A 22,618-nucleotide genomic window follows, 5' to 3' on the forward strand; every position below is an offset into this window, starting at 1 on the left:
CAGATGGTGTGTGCATGTGTGTGTGAGCACACAGGCACAGAATGCCGAAGGTGGAGTTTATCAGGGAGTCAGAATTGGCAACGGAGGGTACACAGAGGAAGACAAGGGGTAAACTCACCCTGTTCAAGGTCTTCCAACAGAACCCCTCTTTTAATGAGCTCCTCTCTGGGCTTTCGCATTGAAATCTTTCGTTCTAAAACTGACATTAAATTGGGAAAAAAAAACACCAGCACTCAGAATACAGGGCAACTTGGAGGTGTGGACAAAATAATCCTTTAAGATACCGTAAGTGGTTCCCAAAGTGACTGTTTTTTTTTTATGGGATGAATGTTAAAATATAGATTCTGGACTATTTTCCCTTATCTAAATACTAGAGGTACATAAACTATTCCCCACCCGCCAGCCCATGCTTTGTTGGGGAAAGGGAATACGAGCCTCTGATTGGCTAAACGCACAAAGTACTCTACAAACTGAAAGATGGTCAATGGTCCTTTCCATTCCCTGTCTCCCCCAATGCCTAGTGACATCCCCACTAAGCTTCCATGACTCATTACGTGGCAAGTGCAACTTCAGAGAGCCAGTTGTGGAAGGAAATCAGGAATAAGCTGTTCTCATATATGATTGCAGATGATATCATCATCATCATCATTTTAATTCAGATCTGAGATGTGCCAATTCTGGTATCTTTTGCCCTAGCAGCAGAGAAAGGTGGAATCAGACAAGAACAACGCCATTCCAAAACAAAGAACTCTCGGGGGCTTGGGAAGAAGAGAATGATCACTGAAGTCCAGTGTGTTACCTTCTGAAGTCTCCTTAAACTTCCCACTGGCTTTCTTTTTCCTCCACTTCCAAGGTTTAAAGATCTTGCCAAAGCCTGCAAACTTGCTTTTTCTCTTGGAGGGTGGGGTCGTGTCACCAGATTCCAGATCAGTCCCCATCCCAGCATCAAGTGATGGCTGATCCACCTCCTCAGCTACACAGAAGAGAAGACAGGAGCATTTAATTACAAGATGACATTTCAGGTCCCCTTTTTCCATCCCCCAAAGCTATTCCTCCAATTGACTGTGACTAGTAGGAACATAAATTAAGTAGCAGGAAAATGCACAGATGCAAAGCTACACAAGATGACCCTGAAACCTTCACATAACAAACCAGTGTCAAACATGAGCAACTAGAAAAATAGTACAAACATAATGGCCAACATGTGCATGGAACAGAAGGTAGAACATGTTAAGAAATCTTTTACTGACATCTATATCAAACGAATATAGAATACTTTACTGTGGAGTTTTACAATATAATCTGTAACAGATACAGCTGAAATTATCCACCCCATCAGAAAAGCTAGACTGTTTTGCTTTTCCTTCCTATTAAAAGAAAAAGAAAAGAAGGTATTCTGGGCCAAGAGTAACAATCTCAGGAAAGCAATACAATAATAGCCTCCTACTCCAACCTACTGTTCTGGCATTCTCCAAACATTTTCATAAAGAAAAAGAGCGCCGGAGGGGAGAGAGCTGACCTGTGGGAAAATATTCATGCAACTTAAGCACCAAAAACATTTTCTGCAAAGCAAATGGAAGGTAGACAGGAATAGTGATCCAAAATCTGAAGTTTTCTGCAGCCTCTATGGCACTTGGGTTGTTCCACTGCAGAGTGTGGCATGCGGGGGGGAGGGGGGGAGATCCTGGAAACATAGAATAATTGACAGCAAAGCAGCATGTCGGACACATGAATAGCTCCACCAGCAAGTAAAATCCTATTTCATCAACTTCAGATTTGCCAATAAATAGATTTTCCTCCTCTGTTTATTAACTTTTATTTATTTGTAATTGCATTTAAAACATTTCTAACACATTTTGATCCTGTTTTCGGTTAAAAAGAAACCTTCCAAAGCATCGAACACTAGTTAAAATATAGTAAATTAAAACATATAATATAAAAATCAAACAGCAACAATGAAAAAATTAGAGACCAAGCATAAAAGAAGCAGCAGCCATGAACAATCCAAGTTTGGCATTCATTAAAATATTATCCCCTAAACGCTGGGGAGAATATTGTGCCACTTGGCACCTACAAGATCATAACGTAGGTGCCAGGAAAGTGTCCCTGAAGAGAACATTCCACAGCCAAGATGACACCCATATTGCATTCTTGACCACCCATCAGTGGCTGCAACCCTAACCTCCGAATGCAAAGACCCTGGAGCAGAGCATCTGATGAGGACTTAACGCACAGACAGATGCATGCAGAACCAGACAGCCCCTCAGCTACCCTGGTTCCAAGCCATACAGCATAACCTTTAACATCCACCGTCATTTTCATTCACTACTTCTCACAGTTCCTTTTGTCTTGGGTACAGCTTTGCATGCCCCTCAGGAGAACTTCGCTTGAGGTTTGTCGGTTAAGCGCTACCTGATCCCAAGGATCGCAATGAGCACACAAACACATGGATTTCTATGTATAGTATAAAACAAGTGGGACCTGCAACATAATGTTGCATTATTATTATGAATTATTATTATTATTATTATTATTCAGAATAAGCTGAAGCTGAACCCTGACAAGACCGAGGTACTTTTGGTGGGAGACAAGAGGAGGCTGGGGGAAGTTGACCTGGTGTTGAATGGGGTACGGCTACCCTTGAAAGACCAGGTCCGCAGCCTGGGGGTCATTTTGGACTCCCAGCTGTCCATGGAGGCTCAGGTGTCAGCTGTGAGCCGGACAGCGCTGTATCAACTCCATCTGATACGGCGGCTGCGCCCCTTCCTTCCCAACCATCTGCTCCCATCAGTAGTACATGCCCTGGTCTCCTCTCGTTTAGACTACTGTAATGCACTCTATGTGGGGTTACCCTTGAAGACGGTTCGGAAGCTGCAGCTGGTACAGAACATGACGGCTCGCCTGATAAAAGGCAGCTGCCGGCGAGATCACATCACTCCAGTGCTGAAGGAGTTGCACTGGTTACCAGTTATTTTCTGGGCCAAATTCAAGGTGTTGGTTTTGACTTTTAAAACCCTATATGGTTCCGGCCCAGCCTATCTTAAGGAGCGCCTCTAGCAGCACCAGACAGGCCGCTTAATAAGATCAGCCTCGGATGGCCTTCTCTCTGTCCCATCAGCCAGGACAGCTAGACTGGTGGAGACGAGGGAGAGGGCCTTTTCTGTGGTGGCCCCCACTTTGTGGAACTCCCTCCCTAGGGAACTCCGTCATGCCCCCTCTTTAATGAGCTTCTGAAGTGCATTAAAAAGGTGGTTGTTCAGGCAGGCATTTGGGGTGGGTTAGGGTATTTTAGAAAATGTTTTTATGGTAGAATTGTATTGTTTTAAACTGTTTTATGTACATGTTGTACATCGCCCAGAGTGGCTGGGTGACCAGCCAGATGGGCGATTAATAAATTTAATAATAAATAAATAATAAATTGAAATGTTTTCTCACCTCCTAATAGGTGTGCTCTTGTTTAAAGTTCCAGCCAACCACCCATGCCCTCCTCCAGCAGGCCATTTCATTTCTCTCTCTCTCTCTCTCTCTCTCTCTCTCTCACACACACACACACACACACACACACCAACTTTCCATTTTTCCTTTCCAACTGATACACGACATTCCATGGCTACCAGGCACCTGCAGTCCTCATTTGGCTGGTTTGGGGGCTTTTGCCTCCTCAGACATTTTTGTTTTAGATTCCCCCCACCATCCCCCACTTCTGCAAACCTCAGTTGTTCCCCTGAGCATGCTGATACCTCTCTCTCTTGCTTCTCAAAAGACTCATTTTGGCTGTATTTCTGTCGGCACTTGGCACCTGAGTTCACTATTAGGAGCGGTTATGTATAAAACGCAAACACCAAGAAACAATTTCAGCAATTCAAGGGGGTGCTTCTGGACAACACTTAACTCTGAAGATTACCAGATCTTCTGTTAACTGGCAATGCTGACACTTATTTGCAGAGGTCAGTTTAAAAGATGCCACCAGAAAAGACACGGCCACATGATAACCAAACTGAAAATCATCTTACCTATACTAGACTAAGGAAAGAATTTACTTAGTACCTGCTTCTTCTTCCCTTATATTTAAACATAAACATAACCCCTGTGAGTCACTCCCTAAGGTCGTGCACTTATCACCTGGGAACATTAGGAGCAGGGCCTTTACACTTGTGGAACCATTTTTGTAGAACTCCTGGCCTAGGAAGAATCATTGAATCGTAGAAAAGTAGGGTTTGAAGGGGCCTACAAGACCATCGAGTCCAACCCCCAAGACTCGGATATGTATACCTTTGAGGGACATTGGGAAAAATTTCCTCAGGAAAGCCTTCAACCCCCCTCTCCTATTGCATGATTTCAGTCGCTCTGGATTTTTCTTTTAACATTGTAAAAATCAGGAAAAGGGAACAAGGTATACATAAGTTTTTAAGTAAATAAGTCAGGATACTGAAGGAGTCCAACTATCATAATTTCCTTGACAGACTGTCCCCTGGATTAAGAGTCCGGAATAGATACCAGAAGAGAGCCAACGAGTGTGAAGCCCTAGGAAGACAGAACTGTTTATTTCCTCATATTGTATTGTTAAATTATTCAGAGAACTAGTAGGCGTTGGGCACCCTTAACCAAGTCAGCTAGCTATACATACCAAATCTGCTATCTTGGTTCAAGTGACTGGTTTGTTCAGTGCAGTGGATATGATACTGGGTTTGACCGTTGTGAATCAGAGTTCAAAATCCCACTTGAACCAAGTCACCCTTTCTCAGCCTGACATTAAGGCACTCTTGTAAGACTGGTGAAAATGGCAAACCACTCTGCACACTGAAGACTGCTAAAGTGATTCATTTCTTCCTTTTATTCCCACCGCCCCCCTCAGTTCTATGTCCTTTAGGATGCCCAACTTCTCTGCGTTCCACAGCGGCAAATACTGTGGAAGTGCCTTCCAGATTTTTTCCAGACTGAAAAAAAAGAAAAGAAAAGATGCGAGGATCCAAGATCACTCCTCCTTGATGAGAATAAGATAGTCAGGTGGCTCTTTTACAGAGGGAGGACAGTCTTCTATTTTGAAGGCATCCTCTGTTTGAAGGGCTGTCCAAGTCCAAGTCTGATATAAAGATATGCCCCCTCCTTAATGAGCTTCCACCACGCATTAAAAACGTGGTTGTTCAGGCAGGCATTTGGGGTGGGCTAGGGTAATTTTAGAAATGTGATGTTTTTAATGTTGAATTTTATTGTATGAACTGTTTTTACTGTTGTACATCGCCCAGAATGGCTGGGTGACCAGCCAGATGGTCGATGGATGGATGGATGGATGGATGGATGGATGGAAGAAAGAAAGAAAGAAAGAAAGAAAGAAAGAAAGAAAGAAAGAAAGAAAGAGCTGGGCCGTGAAGTTGTTCAACAACTGTACCTGAACAGCAGATTGAGCAAGGGACACATGTCACAGTCTTCCCCGCTATGGTGAGAAGCATCATATTTCTACTTAAATTATAATAATGATTTCTACATTTGCATCTATACCTAGAAATTAGCATGTATACATTTTATGCAAATAGGTGCCCTCTTTTGTCCTCTTTTATGGCAATTTGCAAGTGGCCACCCTAGGTGAGAAAGAAGCAACAGGAGATAAGATAGTGCGGAGGCTGTGAGACACACACTGGAAAGGGGAGATTGAGCAAGGAAAGCAAGACTTTCCAAACACATTTTACAGAGAGAACAAAAATTCATCAGATGCCCTTGCATAAGCCTTCTCTGGAATATGCTGTAATGGCAAGGAAGGGAATGAGGAAATAGAAGTACTTCCAAAATTTATCATCTCCAAACCGTCTGCCCTCTGACCTATAAAAGTTCTCAGCAATGCTGACACCAACAACCTGGATCCAAACACAAGCTTCATTAAGTGCTCCATATAAGGCACATTTATTTCCACAAACAGAAAGAGAAGAACTAATTGTAGGTTAAGTGTGGGTTGTTTAACCCATGGTTAAACCATAGTGCCTGGGTTCAGATGTCACAGAGCATCCTTCGATCAAACTGATCCGAGGCTGCATATTCAAAATGTGCACCCAGCATATGCTGCAGTAAATTGTGGGTTAATTACCCACCTAAAAATCAGATAGGAGCAGATTAAAAAATGGCAGCCGGTTAAAAACGTAATTAAATTAAAATGACAGATTAACAGAAAACAGCAAAGACAGAAAACACATCAGCCCAACAGTCCAAATACCTTGTTCAAACAAAACAAAACAAAATTTTGTCCGCTGGTAGAAGGCCATCAACATTATCATCAACGCTATTACACTATTACAGAAGAAAACAAAACAGCCAGGCATGATGTCCTTCAGTAGGTCTAACAACTGGAACACCTGGAAAGTTGGGAAAGAGGACTTCACACCATTGCCACTCCCCAGGCCTTTCCTCTTGCTGCTGCCAGCCTCCTTTGGATGAGTGACCAGCTGTGAACCGTCTAGGCTGGTGAGAAGGCCAAGCCTCTATGGTTGTGATATCTACTCAAGCCAGGTCGCTGTGGTGCCTTGGAGTGCAGCAAGACTAGTGTGAGCACTGAGGGTTGGGTAAGCCCTTTGTTTGTTTGTTTGTTTTATCTTGCTAATGCTGGTGTTGCTTTGCACTTACATATTTTGTTTAGGTTATTTCATTGCCATCTTAAATTTATGCTGTGTTTATTGAATCTTAGATTTTGCCTTATTTGAAATTGCTGTTGTGTTTCGGAACAAATCGTTGTTTTTCAAATATGAAGTTGTATTTAGGTAAGTTGATGTTTATCGTGGGCCGCTTTGGACACAATTCATTGTGGGAAAATAACATATGAACAAACACAACTCAACTTCAGGAAAACAGCTTGGGGAAAAGACCACTGCCCTGATCCAACACACACACACACACACACACACACCATACAGCTGCTTTTAGGTTAAAAGAAAATCAGAAGATCAGATCATGGATCTCCCACATCATGTCGGTTTTGGCCCTTGGAAATCTACTTGCCTGCTCATATTTCTCTGCCCACAAGATTATGTATTTATTCATTTATACAGCAGTTGAAGGATATAACTTGTTCAAAAAGAACAATACAGCAGTTGAAGGATATAACTTGTTCAAAAAGAACAGGAGGAACAGAAAGGGAGGCGGGGTTGCACTGTATGTGAAAAATACATATCTCTGCACAGAAATACAGGAGGAGGAGCTTGGTAGCCCCATCGAGAGCATCTGGGTTGAAATAAATGGAGCAAAGAATAAAAGGAACCTGGTGGTCGGAGTCTACTACTGGCCACCAAATCAAGGAGAAGACAAGGATGAAACTTTTGAAAAGCAAATAGCCAATGTTTTAAGGAAGCATGATGTAGTAGTAATGGGGGACTTCAATTTCCCCGATATTTGTTGGGAGACAAATTCTGCAAAACATGGCCCCTCCAGGAAATTCCTGACTTGTGTGGCGGATAACTTCCTCCTACAGAAAGTAGAGGAAGGAACTAGAGGATCGGCTATCCTTGACTTGATCCTAACCAACAGAGATGACTTAGTGGATAAAGTAGCAGTTACAGGAACTCTGGGGGAAAGCGACCATGTTGTACTTGAGTTCTTGGTTCTAAGGGAAGCAAAAGCCGAGTGTACTCAAACGCGTACCCTGGATTTTAGGAAAGCTGATTTTAATAAACTCAGAACAATGATCAGTAAGGTCCCATGGCAAGCAATGCTAGTGAGAAAAGGAGTCCAAGATGGGTGGGAACTTTTAAAAAAGGAAATTCTCAATGCACAATCACAAACAATTCCAACAAGAAGAAAAGGTGGAAGACAACAGAAGAAGCCAATGTGGCTTCACAAAAAGCTTAGGGATGACCTGAAAACAAAAAAGGACACATATAGGAAGTGGAAAGAAGGCCAAGTAACAAAGGAAGAGTACAGGCAGGTAGCACAGAATTGCAGGGATGGCGTCAGGAAGGCTAAAGCGGAGAACGAGGTGAGGTTAGCGAGGGATGCTAAAAACAACAAAAAGGCTTTCTTCAGCTACGTGCATAGTAAAAGGCAGAGGAAAGAAATGGTTGTTCAGCTATTAAATAAGGATGGCAAAATGATAACAGAGGACAAAGAAAAGGCAGAGGTGCTCAATTCCTACTTTGGCTCAGTCTTCTCCCAAAAGAGGGTCTATGACCCCCCTGGCAAAGGCGAAGTACAGGCTGAAGGGGCAGGATTGCAGCTTGAGATCGACAGGCATATGGTCAAGGAACACCTCATTACTTTGAATGAGTTCAAATCTCCAGGGCCAGATGAACTGCATCCTAGAGTCATAAAGGAACTGGCAGAAGAACTCTCAGAACCGCTGTCTATTCTCTTTGAGAAATCATGGAGGACCGGGGAAGTGCCAGATGACTGGAGGAGGGCTAACGTTGTCCCTATCTTCAAAAAGGGTAAAAAGGAGGAACCTGGGAACTACAGACCAGTCAGTCTGACATCAATCCCTGGGAAAATTCTGGAGCAGATCATAAAGCAATCCATCTGGAAGCACCTTGACAACAATGCCGTGATTACTCGAAGCCAACATGGATTTGTCAAAAACAAGTCCTGCCAGACAAATCTGATCTCATTTTTTGATCAAGTCACCTCCCTTGTAGACCGTGGGAATGCTGTAGACATCATATACCTCGACTTCAGCAAAGCTTTCGACAAAGTGCCCCATGATATCCTGATGAGCAAACTAGCTCGAAGTGGGCTAGATGAAACAACGATCCGGTGGATCCACAGTTGGCTACAGAATCGAACTCAAAGAGTGCTTATCAATGGGACCTTCTCAAGCTGGGGAGAGGTAACGAGTGGGGTACCGCAGGGCTCAGTCCTGGGCCCAGTGCTCTTCAACATTTTTATTAATGACTTGGAGGAGGAGGTGCAGGGAATGCTGATCAAATTTGCAGATGACACAAAATTGGGAGGGATAGCTAATACTTTGGAAGACAGAAACAAAATTCAAAGTGATCTGGATAGACTGGAGTGCTGGGCAGAAAACAACAGAATGGCATTTAATAGGGACAAATGCCAAGTTCTGCACCTAGGAAAAAGAAACCAAATGCACAGTTACAAGATGGGGGATACGTGGCTCAACCACACTACGAGTGAGAAGGATCTTGGAATTGTCGTCGATCACAAGCTGAATATGAGCCAACAATGTGATGTGGCTGCAAAAAAGGCAAATGCTATTTTGGGCTGCATTCATAGAAGCATCGCTTCCAAATCCCGGGAAGTACTAGTTCCCCTCTACTCAGCACTGGTTAGGCCTCATCTGGAGTACTGTGTCCAGTTCTGGGCACCACACTTTAAGAAGGATGCAGACAAGCTGGAGAGGGTTCAAAGGAGGGCAACAAAGATGATCAGGGGACTGGAAACAAAGCCCTATGAAGAGAGACTGAAAGAACTGGGCATGTTTAGCCTTGAGAAGAGAAGACTGAGGGGAGATATGATAGCACTCTTCAAGTACTTGAAAGGTTGTCACAGAGAAGAAGGCCAGGATCTCTTCTTGATCATCCCAGAGTGCAGGACACGGAATAATGGGCTCAAGTTACAGGAAGCCAGATTCCGACTGAACATCAGGAAAAACTTCCTGAGTGTCAGAGCAATACGGCAATGGAACCAATTACCTGGGGAGGTGGTGGGCTCTCCCACACTGGAGGCCTTCAAGACGAGGCTGGACAGCCATTTGTCAGGGATGCTCTGACTTGGATTCCTGCACTGAGCAGGGGGTTGGACTCGATGGCCTTGTAGGCCCCTTCCAACCCTACTATTCTATGATTCTATGATTCTATGATTCTATGATTCTATTTAAAATATTTATTGGTCACCTTTCAGAGCAGGAGCCCTCCCAAGGTAACATACAACAACAAAAGGCATGATAAAAACCAGTCCAGCAATAAAAGCAGTAAACATACAATCTACTTGAGTAAAATAGTCATGTAAACATAGGGCCAGTATCAAGGATAGGCATGGTTGGGCACCGGCCGAGGGCACATACCCCAAGCACAGGCTGACTGGCAAGACCTCCCTCCCAAGACAAGCTGGAGAGGGTTCAGAGGAGGGCAACAAAGATGATCAGGGGACTGGAAACAAAGCCCTATGAGGAGAGACTGAAAGAACTGGGCATGTTTAGCCTTGAGAAGAGAAGACTGAGGGGAGATAGGATAGCGCTCTTCAAGTACTTGAAAGGTTGTCCCAGAGAGGAAGGCCAGGATCTCTTATTATTATTATATTATTATATTTATTTATATCTCACCTTTTTCCCAATACTGGGACTCAAGGTGGCCATTTCTTCTTGATCATCCCAGAGTGTAGGACACGGAATCATGGGCTCAAGTTACAGGAAGCCAGATTCCGGATGAACATCAGGAGAAACTTCCTGACTGTTAGAGCAATATGACAATGGAACCAATGGCCTAGGGAGGTGGTGGGCTCCCCCACACCGGAGGCATTCAAGACGAGGCTGGACAGCCATCTGTCCAGGATGCTCTGACTTGGATTCCTGCACTGAGCAGGGGGTTGGACTCGATGGTCTTGTAGGCCCCTTCCAACCCTACTAGTCTATGATTCTATGGATGCACTGCTCCACTTCACCATTGCAACCTGCTTGTTCACCTGCCTCTCGCTTTGGCCCAGACAACAGAAGTGGTGAGAAGGAGGAGCAATAGATGCCCAACTTGCTCACTGCCAACTTGCTCCCTGTCTGACTGCCTGTCAAGCAAGCAAGTGGTAGCAATGATGAGAAAGATGAGGAGGAGCAACAGAAGCGGGTGATAGCGGCAGTGAGAAGGCAGACTCACTGAGGGAGGGGGCCCATTGAGGGCGTTTTGCCCAAGGACCCTCAAAAACCTGAAGCCAGCTGTATAAATGTTCTCACTGCATACAGCCATCATTGCAATCATTATAGGGGAAACTGATTCTAAAAGGAAACATTCCCTGTCTCACTGGGATGCAACTGACAGGGAAAGAAGAGTCACCGAAAGATCCATACTATGAAGCAACAATGCATTCTGTTTGTTCTGCATGCTTAATTAGTGGTGGATCAGAGGCTACCAGTATGCTTTAAGAGGGAGCCATTTCAGGTAACTGTGTTACTCAGAGATGGCTCACACGGGGGGTTGTGGGGGAGAGGTGCTCCCTTTGAATCCCACTGGAACAAATCTATATTTTGGGCAGGGTTCCAATGAAGCACATTTTAACCCAAGGTGAACAGCTGTGGGGTGACACTTCAGGCCTAGATTCTGGGTTCTTTTTAAAAATGGAGGGTCTTCAACAAAGAGCCCCTCTCACTACAGTGGCACAGCAAGCTTTATTGCATAAGAAAGGGTTCTGGAGAGAGAGCATGCCAATTTCCTGTTTTGAGTCACGAAGCTGGGAAAAGGTCTGCACAGGAATACACAAATCAGGGCTTTCAGGAAGACCAAAAAAAAACAGAGAGTCAGAAAATCACATTCACTCCAAGAGAAAAAGGGAGGGGCCACAGCTCAGTGGTAGAGCAAATGCTTTGCATGCAGGCAGCCCCAGGTTCAATCCCCCTGGCATCCCCAGCTAAAGGGTCTCAGGATGGCCCCGTGGCCTCACTGGCTGGGTTCACACAACACGATAACCCACACTCAGTGGTTGAGTGTGGGTTGTTTCTGAACCATGGGTTGTTGTTGAACCGTGGGTTATTGTGTTGTCTGAATCCAGCATGTTTTCCACAGGGTGGCTTGTTAACCATGCAATATGGCTTATTTTTCTCGAACAAGCCACCTTGAGAACCCATGGTTTGTTGTTGGGTTGTTCAGGGCAGTTAACAAGCCATCCCGCATGCTTAACAAGCCACCCTGTGGAAAACGTGCTGGATTCAGACAACACAATAATCCATGGTTCAACAACAACTCATGGTTCAACAATAACCCATGGTTCAACAACTCACCCTCAGCCCCTGAGTGTGGGTTAGCATGTTGTGTGAACCCAGCCACTGAGTGTAAGTCAGTTCTTTTTGTATGCATTTAATGCTGCCTTACTTTAAATATAAAAATGAAGCCACAAATGCAAAAGCCAATCAAGGTGGCTCATAATCAAATATGTGTTCCAAGATATAAGAACACAGTATACAACATACAGTCTTAGCACACACGTCCACAGAACATGACAGCCATAAAACTGGCAATAGATCTCTAGTGTCAGCCACAGAAGCTAAATCAATCACTTTAGGCCACTTTCCACAAATACTCCAGTGCTTCCCCCGCTGTTTAAGATTAAGAAAACTGTATACCCAAACTGAGATTATTGCATTTACCAAAATTGTAGGGTTGACTTTTGTGCCACAAAGCTGTAAAGTTGTTGGAAACCTAATAAAAGAGACAGGGATTTAAAGACAAGTAGAAGAAACAAATGTGTACGTTTGGCTATCAATTTGGTCTCGGAGAATAGGAATATGGAACAGATATGATCAGTTCTTATAATGGACCAACATCTCCTTTGTGTTGGAGCATGCAAACTTTTGTATTGCACGGAGTTCTGTAAAAGGTGGTGGCTAAGGCCTCAGAATCCAGATCATGCATTTAAAACGACACAAGAATGATTCGGGGGGTGGGGGGGAGAAGAGAGAGAGATAAGGCAGTGAGGCACAGGAGAGCATATAGCATATTTATATTTATTCTGAAGTTTATCGCTTGGGGGGGGGTTGGTTGGTGTGTGTTCCAACACATGGTGTGGCTGCAAAGGCATACACTGAGACGCAGGCTCAGCTGCTACCAGATCCTTTGAGGCTAGGACCTGGCAGTCGCTCTTTCCCCCCAGAGTTCACCTTTCTGGCTCTGTGAAGAGGCTAAGGGCAGTGGCTGATGAAGCACTATTATATCTATCTATCTATCTATCTATCCATCCATCCATCCATCCATCCCACCCTATAGCCAAAGCTCTGTGGGCGGTTTACAAAGGTTAAAAACATTGAAAATACAATATGCAAAATTTAAAAACATAAAAAAAACATGGACAGTATACACAGAGACAACATATATCTAAAAACAACTTTGAGCAATCAGCTAAACCATAAAACAAATCCACGGTCAATTAAAATTGATCACATGCTGCCAAATGTTCCAAGCACTATGTTCCCTCTGCAATTCCCCCACCAGCCTTCTCTCTCACTTTCACTCTCTCTCTCTCTCTCTTTTACACACACACACACACACACACACACACCTAGACGGTATTAATACATAAAACTGCCTTGCAGCGGTCCTGCGCCCAGCTAGGCAATTTTAGATCCTGGGTGTAATGGTTCTATGGGGCCCCCTTTAGACAGGCATGTGTATTACTTCTTGTGAAGCTCATAACTAACATTTCTCTCCCCACCTCAACCATCATCCCATGTTTTACAACTGCTTCTGCACTCCTGATATGTTAGAGCAAAAACAGCAAAACTGTTTGCTTACCCTGATTTTTATATATTTTTATATTTGTGTGTGTATGTGTACTCTGAGCATGTGCAGTTTTGCATTTTAGACTGACTTAAATCACAGCACCATCATGACGTCAGGAATAAAATGGAATGTGCTTCTGCTGCCCTCATCACCTGCCACTTTCTGGGTGGGTATGGGGGGGGGGGGCCTGCATTGCAGTGTCCTGGACTTTGGCCCTATGGTCCAGTCCTAGCTGCACCACTGACTGACTGTAGGGGTTTTTTTTTCTGTTAATAGAGGTGGGGGGGGGGGAGATTCATTGGTGGGAACTGACTTCTTGCAAGGCACTAAGCTTTCCACACGAAGTCCAAGCCCACTGCCTCCAACCCAGCAAACAAGCCAGGTGCTGTTTTACTCTCATGATGTGACTGCAATTCGCAAGCAGTGTGAAGCTTTGAATTACATTTGCCCTTAAGGTTACCTGATCAAACCGTACCAACGTAGCCTTATAAATCCACTGCACAGTGGATGTCTACCAAGTTATCAAAAACAATTTCATGAAGTGAATAAAATACATGCCTACGTGTATTCTTAAAGGCACAGATTTGGGGAACTCAATTACCAGGACAATGAGCAGCTGAATTATCTATGGGCGGATTCACACATGCAAGTTTCCGCTTGAAGACTCAATCAGATGAGCCAACTACCATGGATAGCCAACCATGGTTGATATGGAAGTTCTACCTGAAGTGATTATCTTGTGACGGCTCTCACACATGCAGACTGATGCTACAGTCAAGGAGATGTGTGCACTGGCATTTAAAACACTGGAATCTCAGCCTCATTTGCAAAGATAACCTGAAAAAAAGGAGCAATTCGGGAGACAGTGTGGCCCACTGGATAACTGTTGGAACTGGGGAGACGTAGCTTCAAAATCGTACTTAGCCAAGGATTCAGCAAAAGGATTTTGATACTGCACTATTTTAGTTCTGCATCTGTAAAATAAGGAAGGAGGATCTGCAGCAAAATGTAGCAGTGTATCCTCGCCTCCTAACATGAAGGCTCCTGTGCAAGGTTCCAGCCAGTCATGCCTTCCTCCAGGATACTAGAAGCTGTAAAGAATTCAAACAGGGCATTCTGTTCTCTCCCGCTCCCCCATATCTATCTACCCATCCTTCCATCTATCCATCCATCCATCCATGCAGGGGTGGGGTTACTCCCTTGAGTTTTATTTTCTAAAAGATATTTTGTACTTCCTCAAGCCTTGGGGTTCCTCTGAGCATGCTGATACCACCCTCTTGTTTCTCAGTGGCCCTGTTTTGGCTTCAGTCCTGTTGGCACTCAACACCTGGGTTCATTAATAGAGGCAGCAATGGCAACACATTTGCCATTATAAAGAATACATATACACACACTTACTGCAAGGGATGTCTATCATAACTTGTATAGGCCCCATCAGTTAAGGAAGATGATAGAGATTAAGGATTCTTAGGTATGTATTATGGAATATAAAGTTCCAGCATTATTTATTTGGTTCAAATACTACTGATTTTTAAGGACTTATTTTAACTGTTATAGATGCATTCAATACTTGAGGTCATGTGGTAAGGCCCTTCTGGTGGTTCCCCATGCTTCTGAGATCCATTCCACAGTTGTCTGGACTAGGGCATTTTGAGTGATGGCGCCCATTATGTGAAATAAACGTCCTCGAGATTAGACATGTGCCAACAATTCTCACTTTTAGGCGCATGCTGAAGACACACCTGTTTATGCAAGCCTTCCTGGTGTAGTTCAGCCTACCATCTCTTTTATGCCTATGGATATGTAAATATGGTATATTCTATGTACTGGTTTTTATATCTCTATGTTCTTATAATTTGTGTACAGCACCTTGAAATCTATTATAGATGCATTCAATCCTTGAGGTCATGCAATAAGGCCTTTCTGGTGGTGCCCCATGCTTCTGAGGTCTATTCCACAGTTGTTTGGACTAGGGCATTTGGGTTTATAAATATTTGTAAATACGTAAATATGTAGGCTATATTGTCTGAAAGCACATGATGCATCAATCTTGCTGAGGCTAAGTAAGTCTGGATCTGGGAAGGCACAAGTGGCAGCCAACTTGCTGAAGCTAAGCAGGTCTGGTCAGTGCTTGGAGGGGAGACCACCTGGGTACCAAATGTTCCACAATGGAAGAAAGGTGGGACATAAATGTAATAAATAAATAAGAAATATTCCTCAACCTGGTGCCCTGCAAATCCCATCATTTTCAGCCAGCCTGGCCATGGGAGTTGCAGTCCAACACATCTGGAGGGCACCAGGTTGGGGAAGGCTGCGCTGTGTGCAGGACCTTTTAACTCCATGATGGAAGAAAGGCAAGATATAAATGTAATAAAATAAAGTAAGAGTGCATGCTCTAAGTATTGTAACACATTCCTTCATATTTTAATAAATAAAAAGCTGGAATTTCTTAGAACTTCATTCACAAATGTTTGTCTGGACGCTAAGGCAACAGCAACACAGTTAAAAATTACAAGTATTCCCAGATTCTCCTCCTCTTTAGGAAAAAGCCAAGGGCAGCTCTCCTCCCAAGTGCTATATTTAATACCAGTTGGTTCATTTTGAGAAAGGTATATCCCTGGAACACCTACCATTTTCACAGCAAGGAATACTCTTCTAATGACATTTACTACTTCTTCAAATTACTGTATTCACTTTCCTTCAATTGCTAGGCAAGGAGGACATGGAATACGTCCCATTGATTAATGGTTCTAAAGAGGCATTTCAGTAGAAATATACGGTGATGTAATCACTCTGAAGTAATGGGACAACACTAGCGTGAAGTGATCACAGTCACCAGCAAACAGTGGAAATATTCCAATGGGTGTTAAATGCAGTAAGCTGAATGAGCCAATGCACCAGATTCAGTCAAGGAAAATAGCTTCTCTCTCTCTCCCCTTCATAAGGATCCCAAGGTTTTATTCTCCATAGCTGCATGACAAGGACCTAGTGCTGTTGGCAGACATGTAACCCTGCACCACTTATCACCAAAGACTTCATGAGCATGGATTCTGCATCCTGCACCACCACTTTTCAACAAAGATTTTATAAGTGTCATATTACTATTTTACATGCTCCAGGCTCTTGGCAAAATGTGTTTTCTCTTTCTCTCTCTCTAACTCAGGAAATGTGCGGCCCTCCAGATGTTGTTGGACTGCAGTTCCAATCCTCTCTCACCATTGGCTATGCTGGCTAGGACTAATGGGAAGTTCAGTCCAACAGCAAATGGAGGACCACACGTTCCCCATCCCTGCTCTAACTAAATTCTCTTGTTATGAATTCCACTTATGTATTCCAGAGGGGTAAAAATGTGTGTTACTGCAAACACAGAAGGGAGTCCTATGGCTCCTTAAAGACTATTTGACTACTTTGGATACAAGAACATCAGCTAGCAGATAGATACATACTTACACGTTTGTGCACGCACGCACACATGCATCTACAAGTGCAGATAACACTTTTCACATCGGATGAAGAAGGCTCTAGCCCATGAAAGCTTATGCCACAATAAATCAAGTAGTCTTTAAGGAGCCACAAAGCTCCACTGTGTGTAACGGGTTATGTATTTCCAAGTGATTAAAAATGATTGTTACAAATGCAGAGCTATATACTCTGATAAAATATGAAGCACACTTGCTCTATAGTGTGTGGATTTCTTTTAAGGTTCAATACTAAGACGGTAAAATTAGGTATAAATTTAGAGTATACTGCATTGCACCAGTAGCATGTGACACAACTTTGGACATCACACCAGCACAGCAGGTAGGTGACTGATGTCACTACGCCAAGAACAACCCATTATGCCATCAGTGAAAACCTGTTACGTAGCACAGTAATCCAGTAGACTCTGGAATAGGAACAAGGAGTACTTGTCAACACTTCACCTTAAAGCATTAGAGATGCATTAGCTCTCACCTGAAGCCATCAACAACTCTTTCGCTGCAAACAGTTCATCAGTTCCTCTGCTAAAATGATCCAGTCACACAATGGGATTTTTGGAGGTGGGGAGGAGCAGAGGGAGAGAGGTAGAAGGATACAAGAACAGACTAGCACCAGTTCTGCACTTAGCTGTGTTTTGCCAATACAGAGCCAATAGCCTTTGCACCCCACTTGGTAGTTAAACTGTTTAAACGCTGCTTGAATTAAAATGCAGCACAGTAGGTCTGCCTGTGCCAGGTGATAGATACAGTGACAACCATGCCAGTTTTGTGCGCTGTTGAAAAGCTACCGATGGTGTTTGCCTCTCCCCCAATCTTCTCTTTCCACTCTTTCATCAAGGAAGCCCACACTCACCTTACACATACCGTCAAGGTGGCATACCTTCTCTGAGGAAGGACAATAGGCTATTTCTCATTCATAAACTGAAACTCCCGTATGATTAAGAGCAGCAGCCTGTTTTGAGACATCTACTTAATTCAGGCATGGATGACTCACAAGGAATACAGCTTCCATTTTAGATGCTTACTGCCACCTACATGTACCACCTGAATACCTCCCCATTTCTGGACAATGAAATTATACTTTAAGAATGTGTCGGACATCTTTGTCTATTCTACACCCATCCTGCATCTTTCAAACCCTACTCACACCATTTCACAAACATGATCATCTTTAAGTCAGACCAGGAACCAGTCTTAAGATGTGATCACACATCCCAAATATTTGGGAAAAATCCTGTAAGCCAGGCAGACATATGTAATTTGGGTAGTTAGCCCTGGCTTAATCATTTGAATGAGATTTGCACACTTCTTGATACAGTCTATGTGGCCGTCAAGCAATTGTATGGCAAGCAAACAAGAACCAGAGCTGCCCATAGGTTTCGGAGCTGTGATGTTGAGGGCATTCTTTCCTCTTTAAAAATACAAGACCTCTGGAACCTATGAAAGAATGAGATCAAACTATCCTGCCTTCCCACACTTTATAGATACAAGGTGAAGCCTCTATTAATATATTTCTGCAACACTGAACTGAAGGCTGAAGTCATCAACTTTCTACCTCCTCTCCCCATGTTGCTTTCTGAGCAGCTTGGTAGGAGGGGAGAAATCACTAGTTCAGTCCACAGTTGCCAACTATGGTATGAAGTTCAAGCTCAGATAATTGATTTGGGTGGCCCTTCTTTTCATAGGAAACACAGGAACAAGTAAAGGGAGCACTTGCTGGATGAGCCCCTTGTGTAAAAACTGAAGATTCTTAAAAAAAAAAAAAATTGGGATGATAAATTTGATTTATGAATTTCCCCACCCCTCCACAATGGCACCAGACTGGTTGACATTATGTTTGTTCAAATGTTTATATTCTCATGGATTGAGAATATAATTGAGAATCCATGAGATTGAGGGTCATCATCCCCCTGTCCTGAGCAAGACAGCTGGAGCAAGGAGCTCAAGGAGAGCTGTGGATGCAGCAAAGGCCTAGGAGAAGACTGAGAGCTTATAAACTTGCTATCCTTGATTCACCAGTTCCAACTGGGTCTGCTTCTTTATTGGCTACAGCTGGGTTTTCCTCCGTGCAAGTAGACTCTTGCTCACTAGTAGACCCTTCCCCCTGAGTAAACCCTGGGCAAAAGGATCTTCTGGTGGCCAGGCACTCCAGCAATGACTCTGAGCATCCCATCTGGCTCATCCCTACCAGTGTTCTAAATTGCCGTGGGACAAGGGAGGAGAGTCAGGAACCATAGCAAGGCACAGGATGTGCTCGAAAGAGTTCTTTGGGACCTCAGGCTACCCCATGTCTTTTGTAGGAGTGAGTTTTGCTGAGGAATCCAAATCTCCCTCCTCCAGTCTCCCCTGGGCTTGGGTAGGCAGGGAGCCTGATACACACACCCCCTCCAAAGGAGAACAGGCTGTTACATTGCCTCAGTGGCAAGAAATGGCAATCAGCATCAGCTGAGATCAAGGGAAAGAGCTAAATTTCCAAGATATTAAACATTTGGATTAAGAATGGCTGTTTTCGATATTATATATTATATCAACCATATCAACAAATGCTGCACACACATATTGCACATCTGAACGTATTAGAGACAAAAACATGTTCTATCGCTCATGAAAGCACAATGTGATATAAGAAATATAGCCACTGGGGTTCCATAGCCATGTTACAGCAAAAGCAAACACCAGCAAAACAAGAGAAAGAGTTTTGCGGCGCTTTGAAGACTAAGAGATCAATTGCAGCTTAAGCTTTCATGGACTAGAGGCCATTTCAGATGCCAATAATAAATCTGTTAGCCTTAAGGTGCTGCATGATTGCTCTTTATTTTACTACCCACTATGTTTACAAACAGAAAAATTACTAGTAAACCCACCATGTTAGGAATTACACAGTACACCTCCTCCCTCCAAAAAACCAAAAGAGGACAAGCTTCTTAAAAATGGGACGGTACATGCAGGACATTTAAAAGAAGCCATAAGACTCACAAGGCAATCTGTAAAATATTTATTTTAAACCTACAAACAATCGCATACACTATATCAATCACCACCTTAATTAAAGTCATACACTATCTGTGAAATTAGGTCTGCAGCATCAAGTTAAGGAAAATCTAATAACCGGTGTCGGAACTACTATGGAAAAGTTAATGGCAGGTACACAGAAAACTTTAACTATCAGCTTCCTGACGGGGCCCCTTATAGTTGAAGATTGACCAGCAATAGGGTAGTTGGACTAGGGAGACCTGAGTTCAAGTCCTCACTTAGCCATGAAGCGCACTGGGTGACTTTGGGCCAGGCATTGACTCTCAGCCTAATGCACATCACAGAGTGAGGATAACAAGAACATGTACACCACCTTGGGCTTCTTGGAGGAAAAGGCAGGATAGAAATGTAATTAATTAATTAATTAATTCACCCAGACCACTTGCCCCAGATCCCCAGAAATCAAGGGGATCTCCTGCCTCAGCTCTTGCACGTACTGCCCTGGTCTTGGCACACTGCTCACCAGAGCCCCACACATATATGGATCCTTGTTGGGCGCCCTGCCGCTGCTGCCCCCTACATCCTATCTGCCCCAGGCCCCATAAACCTTCCGGGTGGTTCTGCTTCACATTTGAACCCATTCTCCTTCCCTTGCTCCCAAATAAACCCATGTACTTTACTTCCAAAACATAAGATTGCAGATGCTGTTCTTTAAAAAAAAAAACAGAAATAGAGAGCATACCAATAAATATTAAAGTCTCCTGCGAAACACTGAGGAGGTATAGCCAGTCAAGCACCTGTTCCTTAAGAGTGAAATGTTTCATTCCAGCCAAACACACAACATGTTACTCTGTTCTTTCTACTGAACTCTTTTAAGCCAGCTTTCCCCATCATCTGACTGTTTTGGCAGCAATGAGTAAGATCAAAAAGGACTACGTATGTGGTACCAAAATTACCCCATGTGCAACAAGTTACACAGTCAAGTGTATTCCAACCCAAGGATCTTTTCCTCCTCTTTTTCTTCTGTTTAAAATAATTACAAAAGCAATCCATTCTCAGCACTTGTGAGAACTGGCAGCCCCTCCGAGCTCAGCACAGCAAGTTACACAATCCTCGCCTTCTCTTTTTATGCACACTTCAACCTCACCTGCAGTTCTCGCCCTGCCTTTAGTCTCAACTAGACCCCTCCATTACTCACCTATGGGAGCTGGATTTACCGGTCTGGAGTAGCGCGTCTGCCCCATTATGAGATCCTTCAAGGTAGGCTCAGGAAAAGGAGAGCGAGAAAAGGAGAGCCTTTTCTGAAAGCAGGCATGAGCCTTCGAAAGATGACAAGTCAACTCCCTAAAAAGTTTCTCTGCTCCCCGGGACTCCAGATAAGAACAGCCAGAACTCAGGAAACAGCCAGGGGTGTCGGCCAATGTGTTGCCCCTCCTGTATTTCCTGTACCCCCGGCCTGGACGCTTGGCGTGATTCTCATAAATACGCTCCCATGCCAGCTCCCTCCAAGGAGAAATGCCTGTCATTCCACAGTGCGTACTCTGTTTAGGGCTGGATCTCAGGAAGGGGGAGGAGCCCTTGAGCCATAGAAGCCAAATCATCAGACACCCCCTCGCTCTTTAAAAGCAGGCGTTTAAAAGGCTAGGAGAGGGTGGAACAAGCAGGAGAGGGCTTGGAAGACTTCAAACACCAGACAGCTTATAAAAAAGCTGCTACTAATTGCTGTCCTTTTGCTCTTTGAGAAGAAATCTGAGCTCCTTGGCTTTTTCTTGGGAAAAAGACAGGAGACCACCTGAAATGGATTAGCTATCCCTTGACACTCTTAACCACCCCCTTGTACTCCGAATCATGAGGGCTGAAAGAGTGGTAAAAAGACGGAGGGGTGGCAGTGCATGCATTGGCACAGAATGCACGTTCTCATCCTCTGTTACTGGTTGCAAGTACAGAACCAAGAGGTGGTTCATTATTCTCGATTAATCAGCACAGAGAATGATTGTATGTGGTTTTTCACATCATCTCTCTTCTGGCTGGGAGATGAAATTAAATAGACTATATACTCTACATACCCTACATACCTAAGCAGGATCTATTCAAGCCTCTCCACCTTCTGTGCCCTACATCATCATCACCGCCTTTCCCCATTTACACTGTCACATCAAGGAGAAAGCTGTAATTTAGCAATATCAACTAAATGTTAAATGCACAGTGTTTTAGCTTCTTGTTACCACTTTTTCTGGGGGCGGGGGGATGCCACTAAAAATTAAAATAGGTTGTACCCATCTCTACCTTCAAACCTGTTTACCACCAAATAAAGCACACAGAAAAGCAAAGATGGCCGTGCTGGTCCATGAGAAAAATCTGGTCCATAATCTACAGTTGGGCACTACTTGTATTAGGGCTGACCAAAATTCCACAAAATATTTTATTTATTTATTTATTTATTTATTTTTATTTCATTATTTCATTTCTATGCCACCCAATAGCCAAAGCCGAAAATATACAAGCTTTTGAGTTCTCCAGAACTATTCATCAGGCTAGATAGTTCAAAAAGCCTGCTGGCATTTTGGCTGGTCCTAATAAAAATATTCACCAAATTCAGGTTTCTGAAGACCTGGTCCACATGTAACAACAACTCAGAGTATGGGTGAGTATGGGCTGTCATGAATCATGGGTTGTCGTTATGTGGGAACTGTGGTTTAACTATGGTTAAATGAACAACCCAGAGTTCACAACCCAAAAACAAACCATGGGTTC

The 22,618-nt window shown here is 43.6% G+C and overlaps 1 protein-coding gene across 5 annotated transcripts in view; it reads right to left on the reverse strand.

Annotated features, from left to right (window-relative positions):
• The window catches only part of PHACTR4 (phosphatase and actin regulator 4), a 130,458-nt gene that overhangs the window by 31,615 nt on the left and 76,225 nt on the right, over positions 1 to 22,618 (reverse strand). For 2 of the 5 annotated variants that reach the window (XM_084815733.1, XM_084815735.1), the window contains exons 3-4: positions 800 to 973; positions 119 to 199 (exon numbers count right to left, since the gene is read on the reverse strand). In XM_084815733.1, the coding sequence (XP_084671859.1) occupies positions 119 to 199; positions 800 to 973 (255 nt within the window). Of the gene's footprint in view, positions 1 to 118; positions 200 to 799; positions 974 to 21,062; positions 21,562 to 22,618 lie in introns of those variants that run through there. The other 3 variants (XM_084815731.1, XM_084815732.1, XM_084815734.1) reach the window with 3 other exon arrangements.

This window comes from Heloderma suspectum, chromosome 10 (assembly GCF_057233095.1).
Source record: "Heloderma suspectum isolate Gila_16-S chromosome 10, 16-S_ref, whole genome shotgun sequence".
In the NCBI taxonomy this organism is placed as follows: Eukaryota; Metazoa; Chordata; class Lepidosauria; order Squamata; family Helodermatidae; genus Heloderma; species Heloderma suspectum.